The 16,593-nt window shown below is 35.3% G+C and overlaps 1 protein-coding gene and 1 long non-coding RNA gene across 3 annotated transcripts; both read right to left on the bottom strand.

Moving 5' to 3' along the window:
* Positions 1-6,639: 6,639 nt before the first annotated feature.
* On the bottom strand, positions 6,640-9,795 carry LOC132638764 (uncharacterized). 2 transcript variants are annotated; one of them, XR_009581878.1, is made up of 4 exons: positions 9,720-9,786; positions 9,548-9,649; positions 8,996-9,349; positions 6,640-6,881 (listed from the first exon to the last, which is right to left on the bottom strand). It is a non-coding gene; the product is annotated as an uncharacterized LOC132638764 (long non-coding RNA). The 2 variants fall into 2 exon arrangements; XR_009581877.1 differs by having other exon boundaries at positions 9,548-9,795.
* Positions 9,796-11,372: 1,577 nt separating this feature from the next.
* Positions 11,373-14,959, bottom strand: LOC132637967 (uncharacterized). Its single transcript, XM_060354972.1, has 4 exons — positions 12,696-14,959; positions 12,291-12,602; positions 12,107-12,209; positions 11,373-12,014 (listed from the first exon to the last, which is right to left on the bottom strand). Exons 1-4 carry the CDS (start codon positions 14,957-14,959, stop codon positions 11,373-11,375), a joined length of 3,321 nt encoding a protein of 1,106 aa, XP_060210955.1.
* Positions 14,960-16,593: the final 1,634 nt, after the last annotated feature.

Genomic DNA, 16,593 nt, shown 5'->3' on the forward strand with positions numbered 1-16,593 from the left:
ACTAAAGTCGTTACAATGATCTGAAGATCAGGTAAGGTTGATCGCCCCTTCTTTTGTGTGCCTTTCTTTTGTAAAAATAAAATATCCCATATATAGAAGGATCTGATTTGGGAATATGGGTGTTCCCCTCCCCCCCCCCCCCCCCCCCCCCCCCAAAAAAAAAGAAAAAGAAAAAAGAAATCGTTATAAAAGTTCGTTGGCATTAAATGTTTTTAGTGGCGACCATCAAAAGCGGATCCACATCATTGGGTGTGGGTTCGCGGGAACCCACAACTATCCGAACCTTGTATTTATAATGTGAAACCCTTTAAATATATAAGAAATTTGAGCTGAGAACCCAGTAACAACAGACACTGCTAGTTAAGAATCCACAAGCTTCAAATCCTGGATCCGCCTCTGGCGACCCTAACTCCAAATACTTCAACGTTATTTTTGAAGACAAATCTTGAGGTTCGCTACAGAAAATACATATTTACGGCGAGTACGCTCGCCACAAAAAGTAAACATATATGCTTTAAACAGGAGTTCCACAAAATAAATTTGGGGCAAGTCTCTTTTTTCTTTCTTTGGTATATTTTGGGCAAGTCCTTATTGAAGAATGACTTTTAGCCATTTAGTGGCAACTATAATCACCACAATAACCGTTAAACCATAAGCGACGACTCTCATGTTGTTATTGGGGAATGACTTTAATTTTAGTGGGGACTGTAATCGCTACAAAAAGTATTAAACCATAAGTGGCAACTCTCATGTCGCTGCTGAGGAATGACTTTTACTCAAAAAAATTCATTAAACCATCAGTGGTAACCTCACATTGTAACAGGTGCTACTTAGTTTGGATGGTTGTTACACGTAGTTTCATATAAAACATATTTATTCAACAATTATAATGACCAAAATTCTAACAGAATTCCGCTGGCAACTTTAATTCTCTAAATTTAATATACATGTACATTTCCATAAAGAAATTAAATAAACCCCCACACAGTGTCACTGCTCATCCTAAGGACGTTTGTGAAGTGATTAAATTTTGATCAATTTTTTTTAAAAGCTTAATTCATACTTTCTTGATGCTGGTTACACACGACTGTGATAAAAAAATCCTTAGAAAATCCAACCTAATGGACTAATAGATCAATGTGTATATTGTTGGGATAAAAAGGCCCAAAGATCTCTCAACATGATGTGATATTGTCCGCTTTGGGCCAAGCCCGCACGGTTTTCCCCAAAAGGCCTCACATCATTAAGAGTATCCAACTCCTTATAAATAACTCTCTTTTCTTTCCAGCTACCAATGAGGTACTTTGTTTGCACACCCAACAGTCTCCCCCTCGAACTAAGTTCCACGTGGCTCATTATCATACCACGGGTCAGAGATTCAACATGAATGTGTGCCACCCATATCGTCAGAGTATTTACGGTCACCGAATCCCATAGGTTGTGAATGCGTCTTCAATGAGGTACTTTGTTTGCACACCCAACAGTCTCCCCCTCGAACTAAGTTCCACGTGGCTCATTATCATACCACGGGTCAGAGATTCAACATGAATGTGTGCCACCCATATCGTCAGAGTATTTACGGTCACCGAATCCCATAGGTTGTGAATGCATCTTCAAAGCTACGGGTAAAGATCGTAAACCGGCCCATAGACGGGCAAAGGCACTGAGCCGGGCCCCACGCCACATGATGTGATATTGTCCGCTTTGGGCCAAGCCCGCACGACTTTCCCCAAAAGGCCTCACATCATTAAGAGTATCCAACTCCTTATAAATAGCTCTCTTTTCTTTCCAGCTACCAATGTGGTACTTTGTTCGCACACCCAACATATATATGCATGAAATAGACAAAACTATTTTATATATAGGTCGTTGACTATAATAATCATGTGACCAATTATTATGTATGGAATAAGAATACAATTACATAGTACTTGAGAGTTTGACTATAATCCATGTCATTGCTCTGCATAAACTATTTCGGATAGTTTTAAAAATACTATAAGACTAAGGTTTATAACTAATATATACCTATGTTTTCCTACTTAAAAGAAAAAGAAGACTAGGATTAATTCAAACCAGAGGATCTAATTTTAATCACTTCTTCCTCATTTCTACCTAAAATTTTCTTATGTTTGAATTAGACAACAATAAGTTTGACCAAAAAACACCGCGTCTATTCTAGATTCACCATTGTCAAGAACTTCAATGAACGAATTCATGCAGTAGGAGCATAATCATAATCTCCATCATTGTCTTCTCCTTCCAAGGATGCTGTAGGAGTCAATCATAGTCTCCATCATCGTCATCTCCTTCAAAGCATGCTGCAGGAGCATAGTCATAGTCTGCATCATTGCCATCATCGTCTCCTTCTAAGCATGCTGCTGGAGCATAATCATACCCATCATCGCCATCATCATCTCCATCTAAACACAACCTTCTCTTCTAGAATCCTATAATCTTGAAAATGCTAGACATTGTATATATCTCTTAATTATTGGACTACGGAAATATTGAAATATGAGTTTGTGTGTTTAATTTGTGTACATCTCTTTGACAGCATATAAAGAATTGTGTGTTTATGGTTTGAGTAGGTGAGGAAACCAATTGCTTATATATAGGTTAGAGCCAACTATTAGACTCGTTTGGACACGTTTAAGAAGTGTGTAATGTTAGCTGAGGAATGTGCAAAACCATAAGCTTAGCGGCATTTAAGCTACTTTTTGGGGCTGCCACATCAAAATTCACTTTACATGTAATCTCTCTCTCTCACACACACATATATAAGCTTTAAAGATTATTCTCCATATATCAAGTTGGTGGAGGTAGAATCTCTGTCTCTCTATAACTTTGTGGGGTGAGAAAGGTGGGATTTAAGGATAAACCATCAAAATCCACTAAAAGGAACATAAATAAAATATCATAATATTGTTGCTTACCTTCCGCTTTTTTTTTTTTTTTTTTTTTTTTTAATTTTTCCGCCGTATGGTGGCGTTACCTTAGCATATCACCAAAATTATAGTTAGAGGGGGTATTAAATGACCCAACCTCACTTACAAAGCCTGGGGGCTTACCTTCCGCTTTCATAACACAGTCTCTTCGCCGCATGCAATTAATCTAGTTGAGATTTGAATTTTTGTTTTTTTGATACTGAGGTCGAAAAAGTGTATATGGAAGTTTAAGACTTTAAGTTGTTTTTGGACATGAAAATAAATTGAAGTGTTGTAAGAGAAAACTAGAAACACTCCTAAAATTTATGTAAAAAATTTAAAAGAATGGGTGTCTGATAAACAAACACCAAAATCTATGACCATACGAAGCCTTAGTGTTTCCACCCTTATAAACTATAATTTATCAGAAAATTAAAATTACAACGACAGAGCTTAAAGGAAAGTCTCTTGAAGGAGGAATAATGGTTCTAAGATGCAACTTGTGTAGAAATTAAAAGTGTGCATGGCACGTGGAAGTGTGAACTATCTATGTGGATTCTTAGTTCGCATGCCCCCTTGGCAAATATGTATGTGGCGATTGAAGGGTCGTTGAGATTATTCGCCACAGAAAACCTTGAAAGTTGCCACAGAGAACTTACATTATAGTGGCGATTGAATGGTCGTTGAGATAAGTCGAGTGGTTAAGGCTTGTTTTCGCGGCGACTATTTTTGCCACAAAGGTAATTTTCGCCACGAAAACATGTCCACCAATGTGTTCCAAAATTTGGTCTCCACTAAGAAAGGCTTTACTAGTGGTGAGGCCAGAAATTTTGTTAAGGATATATGTTCGAATTTTGAAGAAGAAAATATATATATATATATATATATATATATATATATATATATATATATATATATATATATATATATATATATATTTCTATGTGTGTGTGTTAAGGGTGTTCAATATTTAATATATATCTGTAATACATAATAATTGATATGTTTACACGATATGATTTTTTCGGCTCACAGTTACTGGGTTGTGGCTCCGCCACTGGGCTTTAGTGGCGACTTAATTGACCCCTTATTTTGAAATACTAGGGGCGAATGGCCCATACCAGCACGGGCCCAATATGAAACTGGTAACAATCGGCTTTATTTGAAAAAAAAATGAGTATTATAAAATTAGATTAATTGTTCAAAAGTTGATACCAAATTAAAAAGTGAACAATTCATGTATGTGTTTAAAACTTAGAACTTCTAATCACTTTTGGTTGTGAAATGCAGACATATTAAAATTGAAAAGACAAGTTTACATATTGACAAAATGTGGTGCATAACTTGAAGGTCAACCAAGATATGTAGTTGTTAGTCTCATCTATTGTGGTCTTCGGCAAGAAGATTAGGACCTGTTACATGACGCAGCTAATTGTTCGTAAGAATACTTGAAGGAAAAAACCATAGCAAAATGTCACGTAATAAGAGAAGAGTCCAAGAATCACCTGGCAATAAAGAAAATGGTAATTTAAAGAGAAATCTTTAAATTTTTGATGTAGTACCACAAATAACCTTTTGTATAGAATACCTTTTCTCTCTTTAATTACGCACAGAAAAGTTTTCATTCTTCAAGTGGGGCTCTAGGTTTTTTTCCCTTGCTTTTTTTTTTTACAAAATTTTAAGATAAACATTTTATATTTAAAAATAATAAAGCAACTAATTGATAAAATAGCAAACAATATCCACAAACACAAAGGCGTTATTATTTTAAATTCCAACTTACTATAAAATGAGTATCTTTGAAATAAAGTTTGTCAATTAAAATAAAGTTTGAAATGAGTATTTTGAGTATCTTTTATTATGTATAGAATATTGTAGCGGGGACAATGGGTCGCCTACTACTTCTTTTGAGTTAAAAATACATTTTATATTTCTTAAAAAGAGTTAGAACTTTTCATTACATAAATGTCATAACAGTAGAAATAATCCAAATAAAGTAGTAGTTGGTCTTGAATCTTCCAAAGTAATTAATAAGTGTATTGGATTAACAACTACTTGACGAATAGTGGCATCATTTGGACTTCTTGGGCCGAATTTTTATAGATAATCATCAAGGGTTCCATTTACATAACCTTCAAGATTATGACCACCTAGAATGGATAATGTTTGCGACTTCCACAGAATGTAGTTATTGCTATTCAATTTAATCAATTGGAGTGGTAAACGTCGCCAAAAATAAGAGTGTCATGTGAGTTTTGAGAAAGCTCTAATATGATGTAAAGATTTATTGATCAATAAATTAGTTTATAGAATACATTTCAGAGTCCTATACTTGTACATTTATTGCATACAAAGAATGATGAGTCCATGTATATATCACAACTAGATATATAGAAGCCAATCCTACCTCAACCGGTATTTGTATTTTGAATACAAGAGTTAAATTTGAATTGATTTATATATCAATATTTCTAACAAGCAAAAGATGGACAAACAAATAGATGAACAAAGCCCTTTTAACTGTCTTATAATGCTGGTTTTATATGACTTGTGATAAAAATTCCTTCATAAATTAAATTCACTTGCGCGCTATATGAAAAAAGGGCCTCAATTATTAATACTTAATAGACTAATTGCGCAACGTATATGGAATATAGATGTAGAGAATTGTGGGTCCAGCTGTGGTGTAACTTAATATCATACCTGTAATTAGGAGTTAGTTAGTGATAGTTAGTTAGGTAATTAGCACTGATCCCAACTAAGTCGGTTAGACTTTGTATATATACATCTATACAGTTACATTTCATATGAATGGAAGATGTTTTTTCTCCTAAACTTCATCTTCTCGATTTCTCTCTCTACTCAATATTGTTCACTCTCATTTCTCCTCTGCCATGGTTGAGATCTCATAACATGGTATCAGAGCTCGGTTAAGCTCAAATCTCAACAAATCGAGGAAGAAGAGTGATTAATTGTACTTTGCGCACTTCGTTTTGAAGTTAGGGCTAAAATCGAGAAGAATTTTTCAAGTTTCTTCATTGTTCTTCACTGTTTCTGTTAAAATTAGTGTTATAATTAGAAGAATCTGGTATTTGAGTTCAGTCGATTGTTGCGATAACAATTTGAGTTGAGTTGAAATCAATTTTGTTGAATCGAAGCCAATTTTTCGAAATTTTGTTCAAAATTTGTCATAACAATGGCGATTGAAGAAGGAATCGAGGTGCTTGCTGTAGTGCAACATCAAAATGCGACTGAAAATCAACAAACCAACAACAATGTTCCACTACAAAAAAATGCTTAAATTGCGGGGGTTATTTTTAAGGTTTGCGGCGGTTTGAAACCCCCGCAATGTGTTGTTGCGGCAGTTGGCAAAAACCCCCCACAATAACAGCTGTCGCAATCAATTAGCGGCGGTTTTTTGCTGACCGCCAGAACTAATTTGCGGCGGTTATTTTACGGCAGTTGACCCCCGTAATTTTAAAATTTAATCTTTTAAAAATAATTCTCAATGACAGATTGCGGCGGTTTAGAACCTCCGCAATACATATATATATATTTTTTAAAAAAATTAGCTTATATTTAAAGGTCCTGGCAGTCTCATATCCCCCAACAATTCATTGAATTTTTTTATATATTATCGACTACAAAATCACTAATTAAGCTAGAAATCATAATCAAAGCAAAAAAACGTTAAAACTTTAAGAGACATCGATAACATATCGTAAAATCACAAATGTTATCATAAAGTACCATTAGCTTTTGAAACTAAAAATTTAAGTAGCATTATCAGATCACTCAAAAACTAAATTTAAACACAATACATTCACTCCAGCATTCTAACATCCGTTCCTACCAAACAATACAATGAAATCAACGGTTGTTACTAGGATTACTATCACCGCATGATCTTCTTGCGTCCATGGGCGAAAGGGATCCACTCGCCACATCACTTGGCTGCATAATGAAAAGCATAGAAATAGAGTTAGCTACTATCCTGATAACACCACAACTCTTTATTCAAGTTTAATTTGGAAATCCAACTGCTCACTTACAATCTTATATAATATCTTATCAACTCATTGAATGACAATTAAAGAACGTGTTAATCCATGAGTATATACACCAACCAAAAGTATACAAAATACAGCAACAAAGTGTAAAAACGAATTCACATAACTAGTACTAGAATATATCACCAGCATTAATATTTGGAAAGATAAAAAAGAGTGCCCAATATGATTTAGGGCAAGGATTCGTGATTTACTTTCGTACAACAAAATTTGTAATGAACCATGTGAAACTAAAGGAAGGAAGTCATATATGGATCTTAAAACAACATTTATGATCACATACATCATTTTCAATTGAGCATCCAAAAGAAGTAGTTAGCTGTCACGTAACATGGCATCCAAAATTACTAGCATTAGTTAATGCATGAAAATGATGTTGAACTACATCACACTAATTATAGGGGCACTATCTCTGTGGTTTAAATTTTTGCATTTAAGATTTTAAGGTGGCTACATTACTGCCACAAATTAGAAGTATTGTCCTTTTTCTTCAAGCTTCTTTTTCATACAGTAGAAAATAATACATAGTAGAGAATTAAGCATCAATCACATTCAAAAGTAACTAAACCTCTTTTTCATCTCACACTAGCTACAATCAGTTTCATATAAATACTACTCCCTCGGTCCAAATTTATACGGCACTCTTTCCTTAAACATTCCTGTGAGAAATGACACTGAAAGAAGAGGTGTTCAGTTTTTTCCTCCTGCTCCTCACATATGACACACTTGTTATCATGGCACACCCCTATTTTTTGTAGTCTTGATCTTGTAAGGATCCTGTCATATCCTACTATCCAGCAAATGAAACTCTATTTTGGTATATTGAGTTTATTCCACACCATCTCTCCCAATACCATGATTCTTGGTCTCCTTTCCTCCATTGATAGCCACTATGAATTCTGTAGCTACCACTCTGTGTTATCCACCCATTGCCCACATATCCAGCTTTAAATTTATCTCTAATGGAGCATATCTTCTTCCAGTACCATGAACAGTTAGTAGGAGGTTCAAATCATTACACAATGATTCTATTTTCTATATTAATTCATCAAAATTTAAGGCCAAGAATCAATTCAAACAGAAAATAAGTCAGTAGCCAAACACCTCAAAATCAAATCTTTAAACATAAAAATGATTCTATTTTCTTTATTAATCCATAGTAGTTCGTCAAAATTTAAGGTCAAGAATCAATTCAAACTACACCATACACCTCAAAATCATTGTGTATCGGGTATTGGGTGAAAATAGATCTATCATATATTCTCTTAAATTGCTACTAGTAGCAGTATCTATTTAAAAAAAAGGTAATTAGGTCTTATTTTGGTACATGACAGTAAAATTATCTTTATTTATCTAACAAAATAGTAGTATACTACTGCAATATAGTTTTTTTGACTTCTTCACGCTCTCTCTTCACTTCCTCTAAATCCCTTTCTCCTCTCAATAGCACCTTTTCTTGCTTCCCAATTCGTCAAATCGGCAGTGTTTTTCTTCTTTATCCGTCCTAGAACAACACTAGTACTAGGAACAAGTTGCTGAGATGTCGTAATTGCTAACATCTAACTTTTAGTGAGTGATCTCAGGACTAGGAACTCTTATCTATTATTTTAGTACACAACAAACCAGAATGTACTACTCTGTTTTTACTCTCTGTTTGCTTGTTTCTTATACAACTTCAATTTGTTACACAACAAACCAAACTTCATTGACACAAAGAGAAGTCTCCTTTTTTTTTTCTTCCTAATCACTAAAAACTTGATTTCCTTAAGCAGGCATTGAGAAAGGATTCTACACAGTTGAATCATACATCCCAACAGTGGATAGGAAAGGACCATCATATTACAATTGGATCATCTGAATGCCGATACTGTTTTTCCGGACACAAAATAAACCAACATACAATAACAGCCATAGCAATCTCGTCATTTTTCAAAGAGAAATCAAATCCAAAAAATTTCAGACCAATTAAATGAAAAAGAAATGAAGAACTTTACTTACTGTTGTAGGAGAAACCGCCGAAGAAGAAGCAAAGAACCCCGCAAACTGTTCTGGTATCGTCCCTTCTTTCATTATCATATATGCCTTGAAAGCATTCATCATTTTTTCCTGAGCATTTATCATTTTCTTATGGTTCTGTTGACATTGGGACGAACATGAACCTTCACTTCTTGAAGCACTTGTACCGCTGAAACGAGGTCTTGCTTGTTTAAAAACTTTACTGGGGACAATTCCTAATCCCAATCACCTCACCCTCCCAGAGTGCTCTTCTCCTAGCACCTTGCCGACGACATCATTTCGCGAAATTTGAGACTCGTCTATGGTGCTTTGGCTTAAAGCTAACTCAATTTTTTCCTACACATACAAAACTCATTATCACAAATAAACCAATAGGAATGCATGAAATTAAAGAAGACAGAACTTAAGAGACATGTCTTTTAACTATGAAGCAGAATATACAAAAATCAGCATTAGCTCACTTCAATTATCTGCCCTACTCCCCAATCCTCATGATTGTTTCTTGAGATAAGTTGAGAATTCACAGAAACTTACGCATATTTCTTTTGCTGCTTCATTAACATATACTCCATCTTGATTCTTATGAGTAGCAAGGTATATTTGTGCTCGTCCAGGCCTTTGTCCAGTCTGAGCCATCTATAAATAAAAATCAAATCAGAATTATTTACTACATAGAAATAATTACATAGCAAGTTAATTTACTCACCATTTCAGCCCTTCTCGTAGCATTGGCTTTGGAGCCGCCTGTGTGTGGTATAGTCTATTTCTTTCGATTTTCAGCATTTCTTAATCGCATTGCCTTATAAAAATATACTTGAATCTCAATTAGAAAAACAAATAATTATATAATTAGAAAGACTAGTATAAGAAGTTACATAAGTACCTTTGTTGAATCTTTATATTGGTAATCAACAAAAGAAATCCATTGATCACGTGGAATCCCATCCGACACACTTTCAATAATCTCAGTTTTACTTTTAAGCAGGTCTTCATGTGTCTTCCACAAGTTATTTTTATTTGCAGCCCACTTCTTTCCAATAGATTTATAGACATATCCCATTGCAACTGACTCGGTTGTCCTAAAGAAGAACTTGGGCTTCAAGAATAAAACATTGGTTAGCTTATACCTTTATAATTTGATATAGTTGTGCTTCTCACCAAAAAAGAGACAGTGATATAGTTGTAATAATATAGAGCTTATACCTTTATAATTTGATCGAAGACGCGGTTGAAGTATGAAATAGGTAAACTTAACCATTTCTCAAAGTTGATTGGAAATAAAGATCAGTCACACGCCAAAATTCCACAAAAGCGTGAAAGAAGGCTGCGTCCATCTCCAAATGGTTCATCCAAGTAATCAAAATCAACCACAATATGTTCTTCACACGTTAAATTGATCACTTCATTAACTTTCACTCTGAGTTTCCTGATATTTTCTTCTGAATCTATAATAAGAAAAGAGATCAGTTGAAGCCACGAGAGAGATGAACAACAAATTAGAAGGGACTGTTGAATATGTACTGATAGTCAAAAGTATTTACCTATTGCGTCTACAATCCAATGCGACCTAGAACACTTTTTGGATGCGGCCTGAACTATTGGAGCTGGCTGTGTTGAGTCCTGATCTGTCGAAGCCAAATGTGATGTCGAGTGAACTGACAGAGATGGTTGTGGTGAGTCCTGATCTGTCGAAGCCAAATTTGATGTCGAATGAACTGATTGAGATGGCTGTGATGCTTGGTGAACTGCTGGAGCCGGCTGTGGTGCGACCTGATCCATCAGAGCTGGATGGGATATTGAGTGAACTGATCGAGACGGCTGTGATGCCGGCTGAAATGTTGGAGTCACCTGCGATGTAGGCTGAAATGATGGGGCCAGATGTGTTGTTGCCCGAAATGACATGGTCGGATGTGTTGGCAGGCATGGCGTTGATTGAAGAAAAGAGGGTCCTAATTCAGCAACTGGATGAAATACTGACTGAACTGAATTTTGCTTCTTCTGCAAACGCTTGAACCTTGGCTTATCTACAATTCAATAATGAATCCTGCAGTAGGAAGCAATGAAGTTAGTAAGCAGATCCACAGCAAAACGTCAAGATTGAATATAGCTGCTGAAAATAGTAGTAAATTAGAAAGATCAAGAAATGTTTGAACATATTAAGATCCACAATATAACAGCTGGTCAAACACTTTCTAAATCCTATGCAGAACCCAAATAACAAGAAACTCAAAATTCCATAAAGAATAAAGATAACTTTCTTAACCAAAAGATAGTAAGTTCTAGAAAAAACACTAATGAAACCTTCCTAATCAAGCGGGAAAAAAAGGTGACGAAGGGAACTAAAAAAGTAATGATATATCTATTCAGTCATATTCTCCTCTATTGCAATTTGGATATTCTTATAATCAACATCAAAAAATTGTCCAAATTCTTGTTGTTGATATGGTTCATTCTCGTATATTTCCTCTTCATCAACCTCTCCCATGTCAAACAAATCTCTTGGCTTTAGATGTACAGCCACACTCCATCCTTTATCAGTTTCATCATCAACATAATAGACCATATTTGCTTGTGATGCTTCAATATACGGATCGTCATCCTCACGATCACCAGTGTGAATCAATTTAGAGAAGTTGACACAATTAAACTTCCAAACATCTGATTTGAACCCTCTGTTTCGAGTAGTGTCAGCCCACTGACATTTGAAGAGAACAACCCTGAATCGGCCATAGTAATTAAGCTCAATAATATCTTCCAACCTCCCGTAATATGGCAGGTCTGCTTGTCTTTCATATCTATCTGCACTAGATGCAACACAAGAAGTGTCAGAGACAAGAAAGACTCCACTATTTTGAGTTTTTAATCCTTGTTCTCTAGACAAAGTCCGAAATTTGAATCCATTAATGTTATAAGCACTAAATCTTCTTGCATCTTGTGCCGGACCTGGTGCTAAGAACTTCATATCATCGGAGATAGTGTCTGCTATATCCGGATTCATTATCTAAATAGACAACACATTTATGTTAGAAATATAAATTGATACAAGAAAACTTATGAAACCAATCAGGAAACATTCTAATAATATTCACTTACTCTCTTAGGAAACCAATCAGGGAATTCTTTACTAACTCTCCTCTCTACCTCTGTTGGTGAAAGTTTTCGGCCTCTACTTCTTCTGATGTGATGTCTAAATTCCCTACAAAGGTGTTATATGAATCAATTTAAATCCAATTATTCTAAATGTTTCTTATAAATCAAATCAATTTAAATTTCTTACTCAACAAATGGCTTCACTGTTGCGCAATTAAGTAACACATATCGATGAGCTTGTGTTTTCTCCAAAAGAGTCAATGGTTCTGTTGTGAAACCTCCAACAGGTTTACCTTGTTGGGGGAACATAAATGACTTTTCAGAAGCCTCATTACAATTTGGTTCATCATTTACACGTTTAGGCCGATTTAACCTTGACTCAATTCCCTCAAAATAACGAGAAAAAAAAGTTAGAGCTTCTTCAACTATGTAGCCTTCAGCTATGGAACCTTCTGGTTGTGATCTGTTCCCTACAAGGGACTTTAAATGACCTAACAATCTATAACCAAAACAATAAGGTGTTAGAAGAAGAATTTATAGTGAAATACTATTACAAGATCGATTAAAATATTTTGAATAAGAAATATTTTACCTTTCAACAAAATACATCCATCGATAATGCATCGGGCCACCTTGTATTACTTCATCCACGAGATGAACAATTAGATGAACCATTATAGTAAAAAATGATGGAGGGAACAACATCTCTAGATGGCACAGAGTTTCCACAATTCGATTTTGTAGCTTTTCAAGGTCTGCGAGGGTTAAGCTTTTCAAACAAAGATGCCTAAAAAATGAGGAAAGCTCTACCAAAGTTGCAACAACCTGGTTTGGAAGCACATTGCGAATTGCTATCGGTAACAATTGTTCCACAAGGATGTGACAATCATGACTTTTTAGTCCAAAGATCCTTTTCTGATCCAAATAAACACAACGAGATATATTACTTGAATAACCACCCGGCACTGAGATATTCTTTAAAGTCTTGAGAAAGGTCACTTTCTTCTCCTTTGGAATCGTAAATGCACCAAGCCTACATTCATCATTCTCATCCGGCCAAAGATCACGCCTTATACCCATATCTTGTAGATCTCTTCGAGCCTTAACATGATCCTTTGATTTTTCTTTATCATTTAGCAAAGAGTATATAATATTGTCAAATACATTTTTTTTCAATATGCATAACATCCAAATTATGGCGCAACGAGTTAAACTCCCAATATGGAAGATCGAAGAATATGCTTTTTTTTTTCTCCATTGTTGAGTTGCACCTTCTCCAACACTCCCTTTCCCATTTCGTTTCCTTTTACCATTCAATTCTGTTTGTCTTCCAAATGTGACACTGATATCTTTCACTTGTTGCAAGATGTCTGACCCTGATAACTTCTTCGGAGGGGTCCTCTCTTCGACATTCCCATCAAAACGATGCCTCATCAGTCTAAATTTGTGGTTTCTTCCCAAAAACCGACGATGGCCAATAAAACACCACTTTCTACTATGACGAAGGCGACAAGGTTCTGTGTCAAAATTACAAGAGGGGCATGCAAGGCCAGTATGTGTGTTCCAACCAGATAAGATATCAAGTCCAGGAAAATCACTAACTGTCCACATAAGAGCTGCTCGCATTCTAAACATTTCATCCTTTGATGAATCAAAAGTGTCCACACCTTCCCTCCATAACTCATTCAACTCCTTAATAAGGGGTTGTAGGTATACATCTATGTTATTCCCTGCCGTACGTGGACCTGGAATTATCATTGAGAGGATGAAATTTGGTTGCTTCATACACAACCAAGGAGGAAGGTTATATGGAACCAAAACCACAGGCCAAATGCTATAATTAGTACTCATTGTCCCAAAAGGATTGAAACCATCACTAGCTAGACCTAATCGAACATTTCGAGGATCAGAAGCAAATTCAGGAAAAGTTGTATCAAACCTCTTCCATGCCTCACCATCTCTAGGATGTCTTATGGTTCCATCTTTGTTACCATCCTCCGCATGCCAGCTCATATGCTCAGCAATCTTAGAGCACATGAACAATCTTTGTAATCTTGGTTTTAATGGAAAGTAGCGCAAAATTTTTGCAGGCTTTTTCCTTTTATTCTTTTGTTTCTTACTTGTAGTAGGTGCATGATCTTTATTGCTATCATTCTCGGGCTTCCATCTAGAAGTGTGACAATACTTGCATGTTTCTGCATTAACATCATCTTCCCAGCACAACATGCAATCATTTGGACAAGCATCTATCTTGACATAATCAAGACACAACTTCTTGATGGTTTTCTTGGACTCATAAAAAGAAATAGGAATCTTTGCAAATTTAAATGCATCTCTGAGTAGATCTAGTATCATAGTCATTCCCTTGTCACTTAACCCAGACAAACACTTTATATGATAAAGCTTTAATAAAAATTCCAACTTTGAGTACTTAGACCCTTCATACAATTCTTGACGTCCATCTCCAAGCAACTCAAACAAATCTTCGTTATTTGAAACATGCATATCATGTAACATTTCTTCTTCTCGCACAACTTGTGATGGACCTACATCAACACCCTCATGCCTTAAGCCCCCAAATACTTCATTAATCAATAATTCTACAGGATTTTCAGTGGGTGGTACATCTTGAGTGACCTCTCTATTTCTGGAATTATGCAATACATTCATTTCCCCGTGCATAAACCAAGTGACATAATTTTTAGGGAAAGGCTTGTCAATCAAATGATTAAACACTATTTTCCTGGTCTGCCACTTCCTAGAACCACATTTAGGACATGCAAAATTCAGAAATTGATTCAAACCAATCACATACTCTGGTGTGTTCCTTGGCATTCCAATCCAAGATTTATCCATTAAAAAATTAGATTAGTGTGCAACAATATCACCTATAAGAATTCATGAGAAAGAAAATGAGTTGCCTATTAGCATAAGTGAACATAATAGAAAATGAAAAAATAATTAATTCTAACAGAGAACATACATAATCTAACATGGTTTTTTGGTATGTTTTCTGTATTTCTTTCTTCCTTCCTCCCTCTTTTGCATATTTTTTTCCCTTCCAATTCATGGTTTTTTGGGGGAGAATATAGTAATATGAAGATTATAGATGTAAGTTTTCTCTTTTCCGTGTCCCATTTTCTCTTCTAAAACATCCTATTCAAAGCTATTTTTGGTTAAACAATCTGGATTTAAGAGGGTCCTAACACAGCGAAAAGTTTGTTCTTTCAGGCAATTTGTCAAACACCTTCAAGGCAAGTTTGATAGCAGTTCCATTCTTACTACACTTTGAAAAGCTTAAAACAGTTTAAAATAAAGAATAAACCATGAAAACAGCGAAGCAGCTGAACACGCACAACAGAGGTGTAGAGATTTATCACCAATTAGCCAAAAAATTTAGGTGAAAGTAAGCTAAATCTTCCATGGAAGACTCAAAACACAGAAAAGAGCATTCTTCAATTTAAAACTCAGCACTGATAATCAGAAAAGATGGAAATATAAAGAGGAAATCGGGAAACAAACTCACCTAATAACTGTGTAGATCACCTAAACTGAGTAGTGAAGACACGCAGCAAAACGATCAAAATATGAAGAAGAACCTGGTAAACCCAAAAAATTAGTGAACTCAGATTATTCATTAATCAGCGATTGAAGTGTCAATCTTTAAAAAATCATAGGTGTTTGAACATATAATCACATGAAAACATTAAGAAAGGGGAAAACCCATATACTGAAATACCAAAAATCAAAAGATACTTGAGATAATAGATAGATTAGTAGAAGTAGTAGCAGTAGAAGACAAGACCAATTTCGTTCAAAAACTCCAACTTCTATTTAAAACTAATTTCGTACCCATGTTTGGACCAATTTCATTTGACGTTTGAGAAAGGATATTTCAAAGTTACAAATACAATTCATTAGAATGAGTCTAATGGTTTTGTCGAGTCTGTTTGGTCTAGTTCGAAAACAGTTAAAGTAAACACCACTTAATAACAAGATACAGTTGGAATGAAAATATGACCAAACTTAGGCAAATCAATAGCGTTGCTTTCGAACAAAGTATAAACACAATAATCAAATTCCATAATGGACCATACATAAGCTTTAAAGGACAAAGGGAAAATGGACCTCAAAGGTAAGCTTTCTGATTACCGAATCTGAGGAATAAGTACAGCATTTGAAATGAACAATAAAACAAACCGGAAACCTCGATTGAACAGAATCTTTGGTGGGAAATCTGAACCTTGCCGGAAAAGAAAACTGGGTGTTTGGTGCTGATTTTTGGTGGAAACGAAAGTGGTGACAATGGTGATTTTGGGGTGAAATTAAGTGGGCTACGGATCGGTTTGGTATTCTGTTTTTGGTTGTTTCAAGTATGTTTCAGATGGGGTTTTGGGGTGGTTTGGATGGTGGCAAAAAGGGATGGTTCACGGTGAGAAAAGGAAAATGCGGCAGAAATAAAAAGTAGTGAGAGAGGCAGAGGGTTTTGA

This window comes from Lycium barbarum, chromosome 4 (genome assembly GCF_019175385.1).
Source record: "Lycium barbarum isolate Lr01 chromosome 4, ASM1917538v2, whole genome shotgun sequence".
Taxonomy (NCBI): domain Eukaryota; kingdom Viridiplantae; phylum Streptophyta; class Magnoliopsida; order Solanales; family Solanaceae; genus Lycium; species Lycium barbarum.